Here is a 23,494-nt window from a genome sequence, read left to right as displayed (position 1 = left end):
CTGAGGGATTTGCATACATGCAAATTGCTCAGCTGTCTCCTTTGAGGGCTGGCAGTATAAAAGCCTTCTGCTCCCAGAATGCTTTGCTGGTCATCCTTTCATGGTTTGTTGAAACACTCCTGGAGTGTCAGCCGTGCTATTGCTTGTTAAAGTTATCTTAGAGTATTCCTGGGGGCTGTATTAGACACCCCTCTAGTTCAGTCAGGTTGTATTATTTGTATTGCCTGTTCTGTCTGTCTTCTGGGGGTGCTAACCAGAGCAGCGGTTGCTACTGGTAGCTCCTTCTGTTCATCTGCTTGGATCGCACTTGCCTCTAGTGGTAGCGGCTGTGGATCCTTCTGATCTGTATTCTTGGAGGGTAAGCTGGAGCAGCGGTTGCTACTGGCTACCTCATCTTGCTGTACTTGGATCACACTGGATCACACTCGCTCTGGCGGAAAGAGCAGTGGATCCTGCTAAGCTCTGTTGCTGTACTTAGATCGCACTCGCTCTGGCGGAAAGAGCATTGGATCCTGCTGGCTCTGTTGCTTTACTTGGATCGCACTCGCACTGGCGTAAAGAGCAGTGGATCCTGCTACTCTGTTTCCCTACTTGGTTCACACTTGCTCTGGCGGTAAGAGCAGTGGATCTTTCCTGTCCTGTCCCTGAACCCGGATCGCACTTGCACTGGCGGAAGAGCAGTGGATCTTATCTGACCTATACCTGTTTCCTGTTGGTCTGTCTGTCTTGTCTGATACGAACGCTTGCGGTAAGGCTCAGTGAGGTAACCGTTAAGCAAGCATTCCCGTTCTCTATTTCGTGTTTGTGTGTCGTTGGTTAGTTAGGGTGGCGTGCTTGTCTCTGTTGTGCTTAACGTGCGGAGACCGCGCTGTAAACGCGTTCGCTGTTGCGAATGAGTGCGGTGTTCACGTTTAGTTAGCGTTTGTTGTTTTCCTTATCACTCTCATTGTATGATTTGCTGTGCCTTTGCTCTGCTCCTGGGTTTACCTCTGCTCTGTCTTGTGTCCTTTTTGGCAATCGCTACTCTTGCGATTGCGTTCCTACTTTGTTTCTGCTGTTGTGTGTTCATCGTCGCTGGGTGGCGACTAGATTGGTGGACACACATACATCCTATCTCTGTGTTCTCTCTCCAAGGGCTATCTTGCCCTGCTCGGTTGCAACTCGGACAATTCTCATCTGGCTTCTGTTGTTGTGCAGAGGCTTTGCTCCTCTGCACTCCACAGCTCCACCTGCCGGTGAGAATTTCCCTCTACTGGTGCTTTACACCAAAGCTGGGTTCTCTCCTTCATACGCTTGTGGAGGATTTCCGCCGTGTCAGCGCACGCCTTGTGCGCTGATCACGGAGATAATTCCACAATCGTTACACTTTGCTACTAACCACTTAAAGGAATACTATCGATGTATGCATTTATTTTGAAATGCTGTATGTTGTAGCACACAATAGGACAAGTACTAGGAGTATTTTGATTCCTCACACAGCTGTTCCTCTCAGCTGTAAAATCCTCCGTCAGTTTTGGCGTCAGTGTTGGATACAAAATGTATCTAATACTGAGCTCCCAGAGGGCTAGACCATATCTCTGCACAGGGGAGTTGCTATTAACTCCTCAGTTTATAGTTTAATCATCACCTTGCTGAAAGAATCTTGTTGATATGGTGGTAAGGGGTTAAAGATTCTAGCAATGTGTGTTTATTATCTTTGCTTCTCTTTACTGATAAAGATACTAATAATGCTAATTGTAGACAGTGGTCTGCCCCTCTCAGCAGCTTGTAAAGTGGATGCAGCCTGGAGTGAATCACCACAAGCAGACAGCCAGTCTGAGTGTAAACACAGACTATTGTTTATAGCTAGTTATATTCCAGCAATATTCCAGCTCATTTAGTTACCTGTTACCACCTCAGATCAGCCCATTTCTCCTCATGTCTGCTGCATGCTGTGAGTGACACAGTGACATATATTTGTGAGCTGTGTGACAGAGTAACCAAGTAGCTCAGGGTGACCCAAACTACTATGAGCTGTGTGAGAAATGAATTTTGAAGCAGGGATAGCGAGAGAGAGACCTGGGTGAATAAATAAAGTGTCCCTAGCACTAGTGGTAATGTGTACACTAATATAGAGTATTAAAAAAAAAAAGTCGTTTCAATCGATAGTACTCCTTTAAGTTGGTAGCCATTGAAACTTTTCCCACACTCAGAATAAGAACTTTAAAATCGATATTCTAAAAAAACTATAAGGTCTTTTTGATGTTTTTCCCTCTTGTACCCACTGTCCTCCTTCACAAACCCTGGACATTTGGTGTTTTTAGCACATAAGGGGTTTGCTTTGCTTTTTACTGCTAAAGTCGGCGACCATTAACATTCATGTTCAACGCAAACACAATTTTTTTTTGTATATATAGCCTATGAAGTCAGATGAGTCATCAAAAGGACTTTTGGGGGTTCCTAGCTGGTGCACCAGGAGTAGCAGAGCAGCTACATAGCACAACAGATGCAATGCAGCCTATCTAACACTGTCCCTGTGTCAGCATCAACACCTCTCCCTACATTGAATAAAGCAGACTGTAAAATAGCGGATGGGATCATGCCTTTTATGGCCAATTGTGCCACAGCGACCGTGCATGCTGTAGCTGCTAAATGGCTATCTGGGGTTCTCTTCGGACAACTGTTGAACACAAAAGGCAAAGCAGTCCTTGGGTGGGTTTGAACCACCAACCTTTCAGTTAACAGCTGAAGACGCTGATTGCACCACAGAGAAAAGCCCCTTAAGAGAAAGTGTCATTAGGGCCTTGCTGTAACATAGATTGTAGTGTAACTATTTCAACTAATGTACCCTTCTTAAACTTGAAGATTGTATACAAATGTAAGCAGAGTGGTGCAGTGGAAGTGTGCTGGGCCCATAACCCAGAGGTTGATGGATCAAAACCAACCTCTGCTAGGCATGATTTCATTTTTGTGCCTCACTTTATTATCGCATGGGCAAAACGGTTTCCATAGCCCTGTAAGAGAAAGTGTAATAAGGGCCCTGCCATAACATAGATATTACAGTAGCTAAGACTACTCCTGGGCCTTTCTTGTAGTTGAAGAGATGAGTCAACTGTGACACCACACTTAAAAAAAAAAAAAAAAACAGCAAACAGAGAAGCTTCCCCATATTGGAGCATTGGATTTGGTAAAGTCTTAAGCCAATGTATGTATAAGACACAAGTAAGCTTTAGGTTAGCAGGAATGGTTGCATGGCTACCTAGCTTTTCATCCTTCCCAGGCCAGCTAGGGTGGCTTCAACCTGTACTGTTGGTGGTATAGTGGTGAGTATAGCGGCCTTCCAAGCAGTTGACCTGGGTTCGATTCCTGGCCAATGTATGTGAGTGTGCTTTTGACATCCTATAAATCTCTGAAAGACAAGATCTTCCTCCTCTGGGGGAGGGAGGAGAGTCATGTATAAACATGTAAGATGTTACAAAGCAGTTTAGGCCGGCAAATTAGTAGTAAATGTGATTTGTGCTATTAAAACACTGCTTTGTGTGAAATGTAGATATTTTTCAGGGACTTTTGACGTCTATGCTACTCAACTATGTGTTTCTCCAGGTATTAGAACTCTTGAAACATGTTTTCCATCACTTTTGTGGCTAGCATAATTTTTTCTAGTTTTCAAAGTTCGCATCCCCATTGAAGTCTATTGCGGTTCGCGAACGTTTGCGTGAACCAAACTTTTTGCGGAAGTTTGCGAACCCGGTTCGCGAACCAAAAATTGGAGGTTCGGGCCATCTCTAATCACTATTGCTGAAAATGGGCTAATGATATAGTGACAACAGATAAGGAAAGATAGCTCATGACCATCAGAGGAGAGATATGAGATTGGAGAAGAGAAGTAGGATAGAGAAGTGAGATAGGCTGAGGTAAATGTGTGAACTGATGTGGGCTTATACTATTTCTGCTTTAACCATTTTTGTCTTCTTTACGTTTTCAGATTACGGTGTGATTTACTTCATGGATAGAAGCTGTATGCCACAAAAAAGCTGTAATGTGAATGGAAGTTACAGTATTATGCTCGCAGAACATATAAACGTTATTACCTGCTGCAATACTACAGACTATTGTACACCAGAAATACCTGCAGGTAAGTGCAATACAAGTGTGATATTGTGAAATGTAGTGAATTGTGAATGTAGTCAGCTACCTAACAGGAGATGTAAGGCCCTTTTTTAGTAGTTCTAACATGTCTTTAACCCAACACTGCAGGTCCATTTACAAAAGAGTTTTATAACGTTCGCTATTTTGCAACTACTAAATAGAATAAATAAAAAAAAAAATCACTATTTCTAAAGCTTTAGCAGTGGCATAGCTTAGGAGCTCTGGGCCCCAGTACAAGTTTTAAATTGGGCTCCCTCAAGCGCTTTATACATTACTATTGATATAGAGTACCAAAACCTGCCAAGGACAGCTGCAGTGTCAGAGAAGTATGGACTAGGGAGTACAACCGTCTTTTAATTAGTGATGATCATAATCTGCTAATTACGATTACGTGAATTTAACCATAAATTGTCGGAATTACACATATACGTAATTACATATTCGTAATTCAATTAACTTTGTATTCTCATTTGTAATTATGCATGAATTTACGCATAATTTACACATAATTTCATGCCGACTTTGGCGGTGAATAGCAAAGCCCCCGTACATGCTATTGCTAAAAAATTGCTACATATGTTAAGGAGAATAGCGGGTACAAGTGACAAAATTTTTTTTTTCAAAAAGACCTTATAGTCAGTGGTGCTCTCCAGAGATCGCAAATTCGAATTTACCCATGATCACGGGTCGATTTTCATGATCGCCGATCTCAAATTTGAATTCGAAGAGCGATACTGCTCCCGGATTCAAAGTCGAATTTACCCGAATAGTGCCTCTCGAATTCGGCCGTGATCTCGAGTGTTAATGCATGATCACGAATTTGGCTTCGGTATCCAGGGGATGACGTCATTGGGCCAATCAAAAGGCCCCCAGCCGCGGCCCTAGCAACCAATCAGAGGAGGGGAGCCTGGCCCTTCCCTCCTCTATATAAGGCGGCGGCCATCTTAGGGAACCCATCCTTGCTTGTGACTGAGCAGTACTGAGAGCATCTCCAGTGCTGTTGCGTGTCTTAGCAAGTGCTTTTCACCTTGTAAACCTAGCGTTTTTGCTAATTTACACCTCCTGAACACTTATATTGTACTCATTTATAGATAGCTAGTAATTTTATTGTTTTCAGTCAGCTAGTGTATACTGTATACTGTGCTAGGCTAGTGTTAGGTCTGTGTGCAGGCTAGGCCTGCTAGCCTAGGTAGCCTTAGCCTACTACTAGCTTAGGTAGGTTAGGGATTATAGTTAGTTGTGTAGTAGTACTAGTTTACTTAATTTCTACTGTTAGTCTGTGAGTTTATTAGCTTTAGTACTGTGTAGTAGTTAATTCACAGGCCAGCATCTGTTGTGATCTGTGACTGTCACCTGCTTGACCCTATTGATTGTGCCTGTGTGTCACAGCCTTTAATTGTCACTCACTATCTGCCACACGAGTTAGTTGTGGTCTACTACACTACTTCTAGGGATTTTAGTTAGTCGTGTACTACTACTACTACTAGTTTACTTAATTTCTAATTTTAGTCTGTGAGTTTATTAGCTTCAGTACTCTGTAATAGTTACTTCACAGGCCAGCATCTGTTGTGATCTGTGACTGTCATCTGCCCGACCCTATTGATTGCGTCCGTGTGTCACAGACTTTGATTGTCACTGTCTGTCACACAAGTTAGTTTTAGACTACTGTAGACTACACTACTGTTAGTAGTACTACTACTATTTAAAAAAAGAAAGAAAAAAAACTTTCATTTTTTGTTGTTACTCACCACCAGTCACCACCAACACAGACTCTTTATTAAAGTTTACACCCTTTCCCGCCCTTTCTACACATATTTTTTTTGTTTTTCTTATTGTATTTGTATAATTGTACAATGACTGGCAGAGGTAGAGGGCGAGGCACCACCAGGAGAGGCAGCGCCATTGCTGCAGCCACTGCCAGCACCTGCAGGTCTGTGACTGGCCTGCCGCCAGCCACTGAGCGCAGAGTTGTGGAGGAGGGAGCAGAGGCGCAGCAGCAGTGGGTTGCGCCCATCTTTGCCCCGGGTCGTCGCCCCCGGCCCATTGCGGAGAGTCAGGCACAGGCTGTCATGGAAATGATGGCGGAGCAGCAAGTCACCATTTCCAGCCAGACCTCCAGCACCAGCGAGACCAGTGCCACCACCACCAGCACTCCGGTCCGCAGCAGGCCTCCACCACTGCTTGAGGTCACATCGACCCCAGCGACCAGCCTGTCCTCACTGAGCTCACTCTTCACCCCAGGGACTGCAAGCATTTTGAGGGATGTTGTGGAGCAGTTTGAGGAGAAGATGATGGGGGCATGCAATGTGGAGGAGGAGGAGTTTGAGGTGGATGAGTTTGTTGTCGGCGCACAACAACCTGATTTTCATGAGGAGTAGGAGGGGCCTGATGTAGGGGATGTTGGGGCAGATGAGTTGGTTGAGGGCTCAGAGGAGATGTTTGGGGATGATGATGAGGTGCTGGATCGTCCCTATGTGCCACCACCAGCACAGTTGGTTGAAGGCAGTTCATCATCGGAGGAGGAGGCATCTCTGGCACAGAGGCACGGCAGCAGCATGTCGGCCATCACAGGGCATGGAAGGCAGGAGCCACAGCCTGCTGCTTCAGCTGCTACCACCACCACCCGCACCAAAGCTCCTCCCCCAAAAAAACAGCCCTCCAAAGGCAAAAAAGCTACTCAGCCCTCAAGCTTGAAGGGCAAGTTGAAATCCCCAGTCTGGCGGTACATCACTGTGTGCACTGACGACAAGACCCATGCCATTTTCCACAGTTGCGGTGCCAGCCTGAGCAGAGGTCGCGATTTCAACAAGTTGGGTACCTCATGCCAGCAGACCCACTTGGAGACCAAACAATTTCAGGACTACAGTGAGTTTCTGAAGCTGATGGACAGTGGTGCAGGCAGTGGTCAGAGCCAGACAGCCACTGCACAGCCAGCAACAGCAGCATCCCACCCTCCTGCTCATCCAGCAGCAGCAGGAGCACAGAAACTCACTGCTGCATACCTCCCAACATTTTGAGATGAGAAAGAGGGACACTTAAGCCATGCCCCTGCCACACCCCTGAACACGCCCCCATCACACCTCTAGTCACGCATACCATAAAGATTTCCTAAGAAAAATATGTGGTTTTATAATTCAAACCACACTGGTCCTTTCTATCCTGGTTCATTTTCCTTCATATTAACATTTTAAAATTAGTAATATATCAATTTAAAGTATCTCCCCAGTATATGCAGCCAGGTGTAGAGGTCTCCCCTGTATAGCCAGGTGTATAGGTCTCCCCAGTATATGTAGCCTGGTGTATAGGTCTCCCCAGTATAGCCAGGTGTATAGGTCTCCCCAGTATATGTAGGCAAGTGTATTGGTCTCCCCAGTATATGTAGCCGGGTGTATAGGTCTCCCCAGTATATGTAGCCAGGTGTATAGGTCTCCCCAGTATATGCAGCCAGGTGTAAAGGTCTCCCCAGTATATGCAGCCAGGTGTATAGGTCTCCCCAGTATATGCAGCCAGGTGTATAGGTCTCCCCAGTATATGCAGCCAGGTGTGTAGGTCTCCCCAGTATATGCAGCCAGGTGTATAGGTCTCCCCAGTATATGTAGCCAGGTGTATAGGTCTCCCCAGTATATGTAGCCAGGTGTATAGGTCTCCCCAGTATATGCAGCCAGGTGTATAAGTCTCCCCAGTATAGCCAGGTGTGTAGGTCTCCCCAGTATCTGTAGCCAGGTGTGTAGGTCTCCCCAGTATATGTAGCCAGGTGTGTAGGTCTCCCCAGTATATGCAGCCAGGTGTATAGGTCTCCCCAGTATATGCAGCCAGGTGTATAGGTCTCCCCAGTATATGCAGCCAGGTGTATAAGTCTCCCCAGTATAGCCAGGTGTATAGGTCTCCCCAGTATATGTAGCCAGGTGTATAAGTCTCCCCAGTATAGCCAGGTGTATAGGTCTCCCCAGTATATGCAGCCAGGTGTATAGGTCTCCCCAGTATATGCAGCCAGGTGTATAAGTCTCCCCAGTATAGCCAGGTGTGTAGGTCTCCCCAGTATATGTAGCCAGGTGTATAGGTCTTCCCAGTATAGCCAGGTGTATAGGTCTCCCCAGTATATGTAGCCAGGTGTATAGGTCTCCCCAGTATATGTAGCCAGGTGTATAGGTCTCCCCAGTATATGAGGCCGGGGTATAGGTCTCCCCAGTATATGCAGCCAGGTGTATAGGTGCCCCCAGGAAGGGAGGCAGCCAGTGAAAGGGAGCTGGTGGCAAAGTGGCGGAGAAGGGGGGCAAGTCCCCCCCCTCCTTCCCTCACCTTGGGGCTCCCTTTCCTGGCTCTCCCTTCCGGATTAACGTGTCTCCTCCGATGGTGCAGCGGCTGACAGCGGGCAGGGACTTACCGCTTTCCTTCAAGCCGGCAGAGGGAGCTCTGATCTGTGCGCCGCTAGTCTAGTCTTGAGTAGACCAGACTTGTGGCGCAGAGATCACAGCTCTCTCCGGCGTCTGCGTGAGCGGTAAGTCCTCCCCGCCCGCTGTCAGCCGCTGCGCCATCGGAGGAGACACATTAATCCGGAAAGGAGAGCCAGGAAAGGGAGCCCCAAGGTGAGGGAAGGGGGGGGGGAGACTTCCCCCCTTCTCCGCCACTTTGCCACCAGCTCCCTTTCACTGGCTGCCTCCCTTCCTGCACCAATAGTCAGTCCGCCCCTGCATCTGACCCCCCAGCCAGCCGGGACACTGGGGGATCATAGCGGGATAGCGGGAGAGCCCTCCCAAATCGGGTCAGTCCCGACGAAAACGGGACGGTTGGGGACTATGCTGCTGCCCCCCCCCATGAGCAGCCAGTCCTCAGTGGCCTTATCTGCTCCCTCCACAGTGGCCTCCTCATCCTCCCGTGCAGGCAAACACTGCCAGACCCTGCTCAGCGAGTTCTTTGCCAGTGTGACTAAGGTTCTGCCTCCCAACAACAGGTGCATCCGGGTGCTGAACGGGTTGCTTGCCCGGGCCATGTGCTCCCAACTCCTGCCATACTCATTTGTGCAGGAGGGGAGTGACATGAGAACGCTCCTGCAGTATGGGATCCCGGAGTGGCAAATCCCCAGCCACCACTAGTTCTGCCGCACGGCGATTCCAGTTTTCAATGGCGTAGGCCGTGCACTCGATCATGCCGTGAGTGAGCGGATCCACGTCACCATAGATTCCTGGAGAAGCCATTTTGGGACAGACCGCTACCTGTCCTTCACAGCCCACTGCGTCAGCCTGGTGGAATGCACCAGTGAGGAAGCAGCAGGTCCATCCTCGGGCGCATCAGCAGTAGCAGCACCAGTCGCCCACTATATGGTGCCACCACGTGGGGTCAGCGGAGAAGCAGCAGCTCCCTGCACCAAGCGAACCCGCCTCAGCAGCAGCGTGAAGGCCTGCCACTGCCAAGCACTGCTGGAGATGGTAAGCCTTGGGAAGACCCAACTGACGGCAGGCAACGTCCTTCTCAAACTGAGGGAGCAGAAGAAGACGTGGCTGACCTCCAGAGGCCTCAGAGTTGGATTGGTGGTGTCTAGTGTTGGGCGAACACCTAGATGTTCGGGTTCGCGAACGTTCGCCGAACATCGCCGCGATGTTCGGATGTTCGCGCCGAACTCCGAACATAATGGAAGTTAATGGGGACCCGAACTTTCATGCTTTGTAAAGCTTCCTTACATGCTACATACCCCAAATTTGCAGGGTATGTGCACCTTGGGAGTGGGTACAAGAGGAAAAAAAATATTTGAAAAAGAGCTTATAGTTTTTGAGAAAATTGATTGTAAAGTTTCAAAGGAAAAACTGTCTTTTAAACGTGGAAAATGTCATGTTTCTTTGCACAGGTAACATGCTTTTTGTCGCCATGCAGTCATAAATGTAATACAGAGAAGAGGTTCCAGGAAAAGGGACCGGTAACGCTAACCCAGCACCAGCAGCAGCACACGTGATGGAACAGGAGGAGGAGGCGCAGGAGAAGAAGGCCACGCTTTTTGAGACACAACAACCCAGGCCTTGCATGAGGACAAGAAGCGTGCGGATAGTATGCTTTGTACCGCCATGCAGTCATAAATGTAATAAAGATAAGAGGTTCAATAAACAGGGACCACGCGGCAACGCTAACCCAGCAGCAGCAGACGTGATGGAACAGGAGGAGGCGCAGGAGGAGAAGGCCACGCTTTGAGACACAACAACCCAGGCCTTGCAGGAGGACAAGAAGCGTGCGGATAGCATGCTTTTTACCGCCATGCAGTCATACATGTAATAAAGATGAGAGGTTCCATAAACAGGGACCGGCAACGCTAACCCAGCAGCAGCAGCATCACACGTGATGGAACAGGAGGAGGCGCAGGAGGAGAAGGCCACGCTTTGAGACACAACAACCCAGGCCTTGCATGAGGACAAGAAGCGTGTGGATAGCATGCTTTGTACCGCCATGCAGTCATAAATGTAATAAAGATAAGAGGTTCAATAAACAGGGACCACGCGGCAACGCTAACCCAGCAGCAGCACAGGTGATGGAACAGGAGGAGGCGCAGGAGGAGAAGGCCACGCTTTGAGACACAACAACCCAGGCCTTGCAGGAGGACAAGAAGCGTGCGGATAGCATGCTTTGTACCGCCATGCAGTCATAAATGTAATAAAGATAAGAGGTTCAATAAACAGGGACCGGGCGGCAACGCTAACCCAGCAGCAGCAGACGTGATGGAACAGGAGGAGGCGCAGGAGGAGAAGGCCACGCTTTCAGGCGCAACTCAGGCCTTGCATGAGGACAAAAAAATGCGCGCGCAAAGCAATGCAATGAGTAGTTTTCAGGACACAATGGGCTATTCGGAGGAGCTATTCCCACCCCCACAATCTTCTACCTGTGAAAGGTCAATGGAACAGCCACAAATGTTGTGCCCGGATTCACAACCTTTTTCTGTGGAAAATGCACCTCGCACTGAAATGCAAGGCGAGGCCGAGGATGAACATGACGTCAACAACTCAACATGACGCAAAATGGGGGCGGAACAGAAAGCTGCTTTCAATGTTTTGAAGGCCTTAATTGCCTCCGGTGGCCAGTTAGATGCATCATTCATCACACCCAAATCCCAGAGCAATGTGTGCAGGAATTTGAATCGCAGGAGGTGTACCGAGATCATCTGGACAAGTGACCAAGTGACCAAGTGACAAGTGACAAAGTGACAAAGTGACAAAATGACAAAGTGACAAAATGACAAAGTGACAAGTGACAAGTGACAAAGTGACAAGTGACAAAGTGACAAGTGACAAAGTGACAAAGTGACAAAATGACAAAGTGACAAAGTGACAAAGTGACCAGTGACAAAGTGACAAGTGAGAGGTTGTTCTGGGGAGCTCTACTCCACTGCACACAGTCACATATGAGGAGAGGTCTCGTCGGGACTGCTGATCCTCCTCAGCTTGCTCAAAGCCTTGAGGGTTCCTGAAGATCCTCTGCTTGGAGTTCGCCGGGGTTCAGCTTGGTGTCGGGGTCGGCGGCGTCCTCCTCACTCCAACGTGGCAGATCTTCTGTTGAAGGAAAAAAAAAAAAACATTTTTTAAAGTCCAGTACCGCTTCTGAAGGACTCACCAAGAGATGCAGGAGCGCTTCAATCTAGCGCACCATCGCTCGCTGGGTGATGTCCCTCCCTACGCGCTGGAATTCTACGCTGCACATGCTAGCACGCTTTTGCGCAGTGCCGAGGCGCATTCCAGCAGCTAGCTACCAAGCTTCTGTGGATCTGATTGGGCCACCATGTTGGATCTCTGCCAAGTCCTCCAAAATTTTGAGCAATCCACGTTGCTTGTGACTGAGCAGTGACAACTCTACAGTCAGCATTACAATACCACTGCTGTGTTTACTGAAGAAATCAATGTTGAAGATGGAAACCGCTGGCATGATGCAAGTGGGGGAATCTGAAGATGAAAACGATCAGCGTGATGATACCAACATCAGGCAACCTGCCTCAGGAAACGCTGGTCCCAGCTATGACAAAGAACAGGACGAGGAACAGCTGGAGTTGGAGCAGGAATTGGATGCCCCCACTGCCGAGGGACAGAGCGGTGCACGTTGGACTTCCACAATTTAGCGGGAATGGACAGCAGAAGAGGAAGAAAGTGATGCTGGTGACGAATATGGTGCATCACAACAATCACAACGCTCACAAGAACATGAAGACAGAGGAGTCTGGCAGGACTCTCTGGCACACATGGCTCAATTCATGCTAGACTGCATTGAACGCGGCCCGCGCATTATTCACTATTCATTATTATTCATTATTCTGGACAACACCAATTACTGGGTTTATACCCAGTTTATACAAACACAATGTTAAAAAACTGATTGAAGAAAGTGTCAGAGAGGTCAAAAATGGAACAATTCCAGCAGGCCCTTGAGGATGGAGACTTCGGAGAGGAGATTGACATCCTCCTCCTTCTCTAGCCAGTTGTACGCCGACAGACTGACTTCAGCAAACCCAGGAGGACCAGGAGGGCAGCAAAGAACACAAGCTGCTGCTAGTGCCCAAAAGGGAATGGTATTGGCAGTGTCCTTGGAGTGGGAACATTTTCTGACACCCATGCAGCAGCCCACAGAACAGCAATCGGGCAGTTCCACGTCCTCCAACACCAATCGCCTGGAGAAGATGGTCAAGGACTACATGTCAGATGGCGTAGCTGTGTTGAACAATCCATCTGCAGACAGACGGTGAGTGTGACAGCACAGAAGGACCATGGCAACTCACTCATAGTACCACAGTTTGATAGTGCTGCACAAAAAATTATATGGATCCGTGGACCCGGGCAGTACTGGGAAGTGGGAACACAGATTTTAGTACCTAAGCACACGATACAACATGTTTTCCGGGGTCGGACTCTGAGGCACATACAGATGGTCCCGATCATCATCCTCATCATACAACTCTTCTCCTGAGTCTGACCCACCCACCACCTCTGCCACCCCAACATCCCCAGACACAGACCCCTCATCGTCCTCAACATTAACTTGGGATGCTGGCCTGAGCCCGACCTCCTCCTCCACATCAGGCCCCATCATCTCCTCAATGGCAGCCCTCAATAATCGCTCTGGCGCCGGACCGATGGACACAACGTTCTCCTCCGGGGAGGGCTGCTGCTGACCACTGGCTGCTGGGGTGGATGTTATAGCTTGCATGGGGCGTTGGCTGTTGCTGTTGTTGGGAGTGCTGCTCACAGCGGAGGTCTCTGAGGAACTCATGGTGAGCTCATATAGTGGTTGACGTTGAGTGGAGTATTACTGATCCCAGCAATATACACACTGACTGGCAGAGTACGCAATGCTATATAGTGGTTGAAGGTGAGTGAAGTACTACAGATCCCAGCAATATACACAGTGACTGGCAGTACAATGGTATGGGTGGGTGAGCAGAGTACTACAGATCCCAGCAATGCTATATAGTAATGGGGTGACTGAGTGAGCGGCAGTGTACTACTGTTCCCAGCAGACACAGAGTGGCAGTAAACACAATGCTATATAGTGTGCTGGGTGAGCGGTGTACACAGAGTGGCAGTAAACACAATGCTATATAGTGTGGCTGAGCGAGCGGTGTACTACTGTTCCCAGCAGACACAGAGTGGCAGTAAACACAATGCTATATAGTGTGCTGGGTGAGCGGTGTACACAGAGTGGCAGTAAACACAATGCTATATAGTGTGGCTGAGCAAGGTACACAGAGTGGCAGTAAACACAATGCTATATAGTGTGGCTGAGCGAGTGGTGTAGTACTGTTCCCAGCAGACACAGAGTGGCAGTAAACACAATGCTATATAGTGTGGCTGAGCAAGGTACACAGAGTGGCAGTAAACACAATGCTATATAGTGTGGCTGATCGAGCGGTGTACTACTGTTCCCAGCAGACACAGAGTGGCAGTAAACACAATGCTATATAGTGTGCTGGGTGAGCGGTGTACACAGAGTGGCAGTAAACACAATGCTATATAGTGTGGCTGAGCGAGCGGTGTTCTACTGTTCCCAGCAGACACAGAGTGGCAGTAAACACAATGCTATATAGTGTGGCTGAGCGAGCGGTGTACTACTATTCCCAGCAGACACAGAGTGGCAGTAAACACAATGCTATATAGTGTGGCTGAGCGAGGTACACAGAGTGGCAGTAAACAGAATGCTATATAGTGTGGCTGAGCGAGCGGTGTACTACTATTCCCAGCAGACACAGAGTGGCAGTAAACAGAATGCTATATAGTGTGGCTGAGTGAGGTACACAGAGTGGCAGTAAACAGAATGCTATATAGTGTGGCTGAGCGAGCGGTGTACTACTATTCCCAGCAGACACAGAGTGGCAGTAAACAGAATGCTATATAGTGTGGCTGAGCGAGGTACACAGAGTGGCAGTAAACAGAATGCTATATAGTGTGGCTGAGCGAGCGGTGTACTACTATTCCCAGCAGCGACACAATGACTGGGGGGACCCTGGCTAGCGTGGCTGGAGCGCGAACTACCCTGCCTGCCTACCCAAAGCTAAACCCACAGACAAATGGCGGAGATATGACATGGTTCCAGTATTTATTTACCCGAACCACGTGACAGTTTGGCCAATCAGAGCGCGTTCGGGTCCGAACCACGTGACCCGTTCGGCCAATCACAGCACTAGCCGAACGTTCGGGGAACGTTCGGCCATGCGCTCTTAGTTCGGCCATGTGGCCGAACGGTTTGGCCGAACACCATTAGGTGTTCGGCCGAACTCGAACATCACCCGAACAGGGTGATGTTCTGCAGAACCCGAACAGTGGCGAACACTGTTCGCCCGACACTATTGGTGTCCGACAATGCGGCCAACCTGCTGGCTGCCATCTCCAGTGGATGCTTGACCCACGTCCCCTGCTTGGCCCACATCCTGAACCTGGTGGTGCAGAAGTTCCTGCGCACCTACCAGGGGATGGACAATCTGTTGGAAGCGGCTCAGAAAATTGTGCGCAGTTTCTGCCACTCAGCTGCTGCCGCAGCAAACCTGGCCGACATGCAGCAGCGCGAAGGCCTGCCACGACACCGCCTTGTCATCGATGTGCCAACTCGCTGGAACTCCACCCTGGCGATGTTGGAGTGGCTGGTTGAGCAGTGGAGGGCTGTCAACTGCCACATTGTTGAGGGCACTCTCGCCGGCACCACCAAACTCCGGCTCCTCTCCAACGCACAGTGGGGTCAGATGCAGCAGGTCTGCTTGGTGTTGGCTCCCTTCCTGCAGGGAACCAACCTGGTGAGCGAGGAAAGGGCATCCCTCTGCCAGTGGGTGTCCTTCTTTTGTCTGCTGGACAGGGCACTTTGTGATTTGATGGATTTGGGAGAGAAGGCCCTGATCCAGCTGGAACAGCAGCCGCCTGCGCAGTCCACTTCTGCACAGGAATTTGAGTTGTTGGAGGAGGATGAGGAGGAGTTGGAGGTGCTGGATGTTGCTGTTGAGGGGGAACAGCGGAGCACAGCAGCAGTGGTGAGAGGGTGGAGAGAGAAGGAAGAGGCTCAAGGGCCAGAGGAGGAGGACAGCGAACTTGAGGCCACTGACCCTGATGTCTCTGCTGGACAGACCGCTCTGTTCACCATGGCTGGGCACATGCTGCGGTGCCTGCGCACAGACCCCATGGTTAAGCAGATGCAAAGTTCGGGAGGACGCCTGCATCAGCATGATCCTGGACCCACGGCTGAGGGGGAAGGTGGCTCAGTTCCTGCCTGCTGGAGACCGTGAGCAGCGAACAAGGGAGTTGCTGGAGATCCTTGTTCGGTGATTGGAGGAAGCCTTCCCCCAGCCTTCCACCCCCTCTGTCCCTGTCTAGCCAGCACAGCAGCCGGTGTCTGCAGCCAGCAGCATCAGGCACCCAGGAGACCTGCTGTCCTTGACAAAGGCACTCTACATGACGGTAGAGCAGCCGAGAGAGGAGGTGCATGCAGCAGCATCCTCCTCTCAAAGTCACAGCCAGCGCCTGACCCAGATGGTGGCCGACTACATGGCATCCTTCAGTGGGCTTGACACCAGTGGCGAGGAGCCTGTGGACCCCTTGGAGTACTGGGTCAAGCGCTTGCAGATCTGGAGTGAGCTGGCGCAGTACGCCCTGGAAGTCCTGTCTTGCCCCCCTTTCAGCGTGCTGTCCGAGAGGTGCTTCAGTGCGGCTGGTGGCGTGGTCAAAGAGAAGCGCTCTCATCTGTTGCCCATTCTCCTTCGTGATCATTACCTTGCCGCAGTGAAGGGGTTTGCGTATCACTATGAAGCAATGACCGCTGGCTATATGAGTGTCTCGGGGGTGGCACACCAAAAATAATAAGGCCGTTGCTTCATTGTTGACAGACCACATTTGATCAGCTGGACAGTCACTGTTTTGTCATTCAGCTACCTCAGCCCGGTGACCATATGGGCTGGAAAGCTGCCATCACCTGCACTCTTGTCATGGTGCGCACCAGTCCAGCACGGCCGTCACTACACAAACAGCTGTTTGCAGTCACTGCATACCTTTCACTGCATATTTGACTGCACATTGTATTATACCTGGCAGTCAGTGCATACCTTTCACTTGAATGGATGGCAAACTTGCCCTCCATAACAGAATCTCGATACAGGTAGTAAAGTCTATCAGTGTCATCTACAGCAGGGCCTCGAAAGTCCTCCTGTATTGTTATTTTTTGGTCACTACCTAGGGACGTGCATGCCTGCCTGCTGCCTGCCTTGGATGTGCGGTGGTGGTAGCCGTTTCTTAGGCCCCCACTCCGGACCGGAATCGAACCAGGATTCCCCAGCCATTACCCATGGTCACTCGCAATGGCAGACTTGCCCTCCATAAAAGATTCTCGCTAAAGGATTTAAAGTTGATTCTTCTCCCATATACAGCAGGGCCTCGAAAGTCCTCCTGTATTGTTATTTTTTGGTCACTATTTGCTGTGTAATTTTTTGGAGGTGTCTTGGCTGAAAACTGCCATGTCGCAGTTGTGCGGTCGAGATGGCCCGAACCTCCAATTTTAGGTTCGCGAACCGGGCTTGTGAACCTACGGCGAAAGTTCAGTTTGCGCAAACTTTCACAAACAGAAATAGACTTCAATGGGGAGGCGAACTTTGAAAATTAGAAAAAATTATGCTGGCCACAAAAGTGATGGAAAAGATGTTTCAAGGGGTCTAACACCTGGAGGGCATGGCGGAGTGGGATAGACGCCAAAAGTCCTGGGGAAAAATCTGGATTGGACGCAAAGCCGCGTTTTAAGGGCAGAAATCACATTGAATGCTAAATTGCAGGCCTAAAGTGCTTTAAAACATCTTGCAAGTGTATTCATCAATCAGGGAGTGTAATTAGAGTGCTGCTTTACACTGACACACCAAACTCATTGTGTAACACACCGCAAACAGCTGTTTGCGTAGTGATGGCCGTGCTGGACTGGTGCGCACCATGGCGAGATTGCTCTTCCTCACTCAGTGATGTCAGTTAATGTCTGACTGCCTTATCAACTTTCGATGGTTCTTTCTCTACCATTGTTAAAGCTTACATCTATTTTTGTAAATACTTGTTCTGCTTGCTGTTCAGTACCTGCATCGAGAATCTTTTATGGAGGGCAAGTCTGCCATTGCAAGTGACCACGGGTAATGGCCGGGGAATCCTGGTTCGATCCCGGTCCGGAGTGGGAGCCTAAGAAACAGCTACCACCACCGCACATCCAAGGAAGGCAGCAGGCATGGCATGCACGTCCCGAGGTAGTGACCATGGGCGTCCGCACATACGGCAAATCCGGGCATCTGCCCGAGCCTGGCCGCCTGCTGCCCCCCCCTGGCCTCGTGCCCGTGCAGCCAGCAGGAGGGGAACAGCGCAGAGAAGAGAGAGAGCTATGGGCACAGTGGGGAAGGGCGGACGTCTCCCCCCCCTTCCCTCACCTTTGGGGGCTCTCTCTCCCTCGCTGTCCCCTCCTGAATGAAGTGCACTGTGCAGCGGCTGGGCAGCGGGCGGAACTTACCTTGTCTCGCTCCTGCGCCGGAAGTTCTGGTGCCGCACTCTGGTCTGGATCAGACCAGAGTAGCGGCTAATCCATCCGGCGCGTGCGACGAGAGGAGGTAAGTTCCGCCCGCTGCCAGCCGCTGCACACTTCATTCCGGACTCCGGAGGGGAGAGCGAGAGAGGGAGGGAGAGCCCCCTAAGGCGAGTGCCCATAGCTCTCCCTCTTCTCTGCGCTGCTCCCCTCCTGCTGGGGCACACATGGCCACTTTTTCTGGGGACATATCCCCCTGACTACATATACTGGGACATATGTATCCCCCTGCCTACATATACTGGGACATATACCCCTGCCTACATATACTGGGACATATACCCCTGCCTACATATACTGGGACATATACCCCTGCCTACATATACTGGGACATATACCCCCTGCCTACATATACTGGGACATATATACCCCTGGCTACATATACTGGGACATATCCCCCTGGCTACATATACTGGGACATATACCCCTGCCTACATATACTGGGACATATACCCCTGCCTAAATATACTGGGACATATACCCCTGCCTACATATACTGGAACATATCCCCCCTGGCTACATATACTGGGACATATACCCCCTGCCTACATATACTGGGACATATATACCCCTGGCTACATATACTGGGACATATCCCCCTGGCTACATATACTGGGACATATACCCCTGCCTACATATACTGGGACATATACCCCTGCCTAAATATACTGGGACATATACCCCTGCCTACATATACTGGAACATATCCCCCCTGGCTACATATACTGGGACATATACCCCCTGCCTACATATACTGGGACATATCCCCCTGCCTACATATACTGGGACATATCCCCCTGGCTACATATACTGGGACAAATCCCCCTGGCTACATATACTGGGACATATACCCCTGCCTACATATACTGGGACATATACCCCTGCCTACATATACTGGGACATATACCCCTGCCTACATATACTGGGACATATACCCCCTGCCTACATATACTGGGACATATATACCCCTGCCTACATATACTGGGACATATCCCCCTGGCTACATATACTGGGACATATCCCCCTGGCTACATATACTGGGACATATCCCCCTGGCTACATATACTGGGACATGTATCCCTGCCTACATATACTGGGACATATCCCCCTGGCTACATATACTGGGACATATACCCCCTGCCTACATATACTGGGACATATCCCCCTGCCTACATATACTGGGACATATCCCCCTGGCTACATATACTGGGACATATACCCCTGCCTACATATACTGGGACATATACCCCTGCCTACATATACTGGGACATATACCCCTGCCTACATATACTGGGACATATCCCCCTGCCTACATATACTGGGACATATCCCCCTGGCTACATATACTGGGACATATCCCCCTGGCTACATATACTGGGACATATACCCTTGCCTACATATACTGGGACATATACCCCTGCCTACATATACTGGGACATATACCCCTGCCTACATATACTGGGACATATCCCCCTGGCTACATATACTGGGACATATACCCCCTGCCTAAATATACTCGGACATATATACCCCTGCCTACATATACTGGGACATATCCCCCTGGCTACATATACTGGGACATATCCCCCTGGCTACATATACTGGGACATATACCCCTGCCTACATATACTGGGACATATACCCCTGCCTACATATACTGGGACATATACCCCTGCCTACATATACTGGGACATATACCCCTGGCTACATATACTGGGACATATACCCCCTGCCTACATATACTGGGACATATACCCCCTGCCTACATATACTGGGACATATACCCCTGCCTACATATACTGGGACATATCCCCCTGGCTACATATACTGGGACATATACCCCTGCCTACATATACTTGGACATATACCCCTGCCTACATATACTGGGACATATACCCCTGCCTACATATACTGGGGACATATACCCCTGCCTACATATACTGGGCACATATACCCCTGCCTACATATACTGGGCACATATACCCCTGACTACATATACTGGGCACATATACCCCTGGCTACTTGTTCTGGTGACATCTCTACCCCTGGCTACCAGTTCGGGGGACATCTATACCGCTGGCCACCTATTCTGGGGACACCTATAGACCTGGGGCTACCTATTTTTGGGGAACCACTGCTGTCAGATTGAGTGTATTTTGGGGAACTGCTGCCAGGTGAGAGGTGTCTAGATATTAAGGGGGCATTCTGCCTATTTATGTGAAAAGCTGTCTATTTATGTGCCTCATGACTGCTGAATTTGTCTTGTTGCGGGCCTCATGGTTACTGACGATGTCTTGTTGGGGGCCTCATGATTTGTTGGGGGCCTCAAGATTGCTGAATTTGTCTTATTGGGGGCCTCATGATTGCTGAGTTGGTCATGTTGGGGGCCTCATGATTGCTGAATTTGTCTTGATGGGGGGGGGAGGGCCTCATGATTGCTGAATTTGTCTTGTTGGGGGTCACATGATTGCTAACTGCGAGACTATGGAAAAAGCTGAATCATCATCATATGAGACAATAGCATTAAACCTACTTTTTCCGCTTTTTAAAACAGAAAATGAAACTGGGAGGTTCTAAAAAAAATGAATAATTTTTTCAGGAGTACGATGGATGAAATTGTTTATCTTCACAGTTTATTTTCAACTTAATTTTACATAATGTTCATGTATGAGTTAAAACGTTTGTATTTAGTTTAAATTGCTGTTGGCACTTTGTGATAGTAAAGTGACTTTGCAGTTTGGACACTCGACCTCCAAAAGGTTCGCCACCACTGTCATAATATAATGTCCCACCATTGCTTAGTTCATGTAAACTTGTCTCCACCCACGACCACACCCACATTCTGGTTCATGACCACACCTATTTTTCGTCGCGGCGCGCTGTGCGCGCCGCATGACGCAGCTCCGCACCAACCCAGATTTGCGGCGCGGTGCGCTACGCGCGCCGCCCCGCTTTTTGCTCCCCACTTTTTGCCCCCCCCTGCAAAATTTTCTGCGGACGCCCATGACAGCAATTGTGTTTTGGGTTAAATATAGGTGGTATCAGCACAGAATCAGCACCCTGGCAGTGGGAGCAGCAAAGGCAGCAGCAGCAGGTGTAACATCTGCCAGGAGCATGCCGGACGTGGCACTTGGTTGTGGCACGTGGCACCTTGCACCAGTTTTGCTCACAAATTTTTGCGCAAGTCATTTTCGATGCGAAAATCCTGTTTTCGATTTCGTAAAATTTTCGCGAAAATCTTCTATTTTCGCTTCTAAATTCGCTTCACATTTTGCCTCAATTTTTCGCCTACCGTCCGTTTTTTTCGCGTTTAATATCTAAGCCCCCTTAAAAGCTACAATCAGTGACAAATAAAAGTCTGTCACACACGGAATCAATAGGGTCGGGCAGATGACAGTCACAGATCACAACAGATGCTTGCTGGCCTGGCCTAGTGGCCTGTGAAGTAACTATTACACAGTAGTAGACTAGTAGTGAAGCCTGCGGCACTAAATAAACTCACAGACTACAGCACAGCAGTACAAATTAAGTACAGTAGTACGTAGGTAACCACTAACTATAATCCCTAGTAGTAGTCAATAACTAACTCGTGTGACACTGACAGACAGTGACAAATAAAAGTCTGTCAGTACACGGACGCAATCAATAGGATCGAGCAGATGACAGTTACAGATCACAACAGATGCTGACCTGGCCTAGTGGCCTGTGAAGTAACTATTACACAGTAGTAACAAAAACCGTGGGTCTGCAGCACACAAGCTCTTTATTGGAGCTAATCTTGGAAATGATACATGCAAGCTTTCGGACAATCCCTGTCCTTCCTCAAGCCAATCACAAAATGAAACAGCAAAGACTTATATCAGCACAAGCAGGAAATGACATCAAATCACATTACGCATAATCCATCATTAACATAATTAGCATCACACTGCATAACAGTTAACCCTATAATCACTAAAGAAAACACACACATATACACTCGTATTTACGTCATCCTGCGACTATTACACAGTAGTAACTATTACACTACTATTACACAGTAGTAACCTAGTAGTAGGGAAGCCTGCGGCACTAAATAAACTCACAGATTACAGCACAGCAGTACAAATTAAGTAAAGTAGTTCGTAGGTAACAACTAACTGTAAATCCCTAGTAGTAGTGTAGTAGATGATAACTAACTCGTGTTGCAGACAGTGAATGACAATCAAAGTCTGTGACACACGGACGCAATCAATAGGGTTGTGCAGATGACAGTCACAGATCACAACAGATGTTGGCCAACAGTTTTATATACCAGTCACTGCATGCCTTTCACTGCATCTGTGACTGCACATTTTATTATAGCACCAGTCACTGCATACCTTCCACTGCATCAGTGTGACTGCACATTGTATTATATATCAGTCATTCCATACCTTTCACCGCATCTGTGACTGCACACTGTTTTATATATCAGTCATTCCATACCTTTCACTGCATCTGTGACTGCACATTGTTTTATAGCACCAGTCACTGCATACCTTCCGCTGCATCAGTGTGACTGCACACTGTTTTATATACCAGTTACTGCATCTGTGACTGCACATTGTATTATAGCACCAGTCACTTCATACTTTTCACTGCATCTGTGTGACTGCACACTCTTTTATTTACCAGTCACTGCCAGGTGCGGACTGGCTAGGGGGCTAAGGGGGGCAATTGCCCCCCCAGGCCGCCTCTCCTGTAATGATTCAGGGCCGGCTGGTGCAGTGCTGTAATCAGCTCTAAAATGTAGTTTGTACACAGCCGTGGTTGTTCTAAGCCCCACCTCCAGTCTCTTGGCCATCAGGAACAGTGGTGCTCATCCGAATTCTGGATATCCAGGTAACCCGGATATCCAAACTTTTTTCAGCTATCCGACTGGATTCAAATTCCGGATATCTGGGCTGAAATCTGCATAGCACTATGCGTATATTTGGTCGCATACCTGGATATCCGCGGATATCCGGTGGATATCCGAATCCGAATACTGTAACTAAGGAGATTACATAATTGAGCCAATCAGAGGGCTCCCAGCCTAAGTCCTAGCACCCAATCACAGAAAGGAAACCTGGACAGGCCCCCTGTATAATAAGGAGGGCTGCCATGATGAGCAATATCATCCTTGCTGGTCACTGCTCACTGAGAGACATGCTCCAGTGCTGCTGGCCTAGTAAGTGCTGTATACAGTGATAAACCTAAAGCTGTTTAGTGATTAACCCCTTCACTATCACTACACTATGCTTTTGTTAATTAGGTAGCTAGCTTGATTTCATTCAGTGACAGTCAGAGTGTGTGCTGC

General features: G+C 48.9%; 1 protein-coding gene across 2 annotated transcripts in view; it reads left to right on the top strand.

Moving 5' to 3' along the window:
* Positions 1-23,494, top strand: part of LOC137522954 (uncharacterized) — a 156,007-nt gene that overhangs the window by 73,641 nt on the left and 58,872 nt on the right. For both annotated transcript variants that reach the window (XM_068243116.1, XM_068243114.1), the window contains exon 4: positions 3,965-4,114. In XM_068243116.1, the coding sequence (XP_068099217.1) occupies positions 3,965-4,114 (150 nt within the window). The remainder of the gene's footprint in view (positions 1-3,964; positions 4,115-23,494) is intronic.

Source organism: Hyperolius riggenbachi, chromosome 6, assembly GCF_040937935.1.
Source record: "Hyperolius riggenbachi isolate aHypRig1 chromosome 6, aHypRig1.pri, whole genome shotgun sequence".
Lineage (NCBI taxonomy): Eukaryota > Metazoa > Chordata > Amphibia > Anura > Hyperoliidae > Hyperolius > Hyperolius riggenbachi.
Note: the sequence above shows the minus strand (reverse complement) of the source record. Positions and strands in the feature narration are given on the sequence as shown.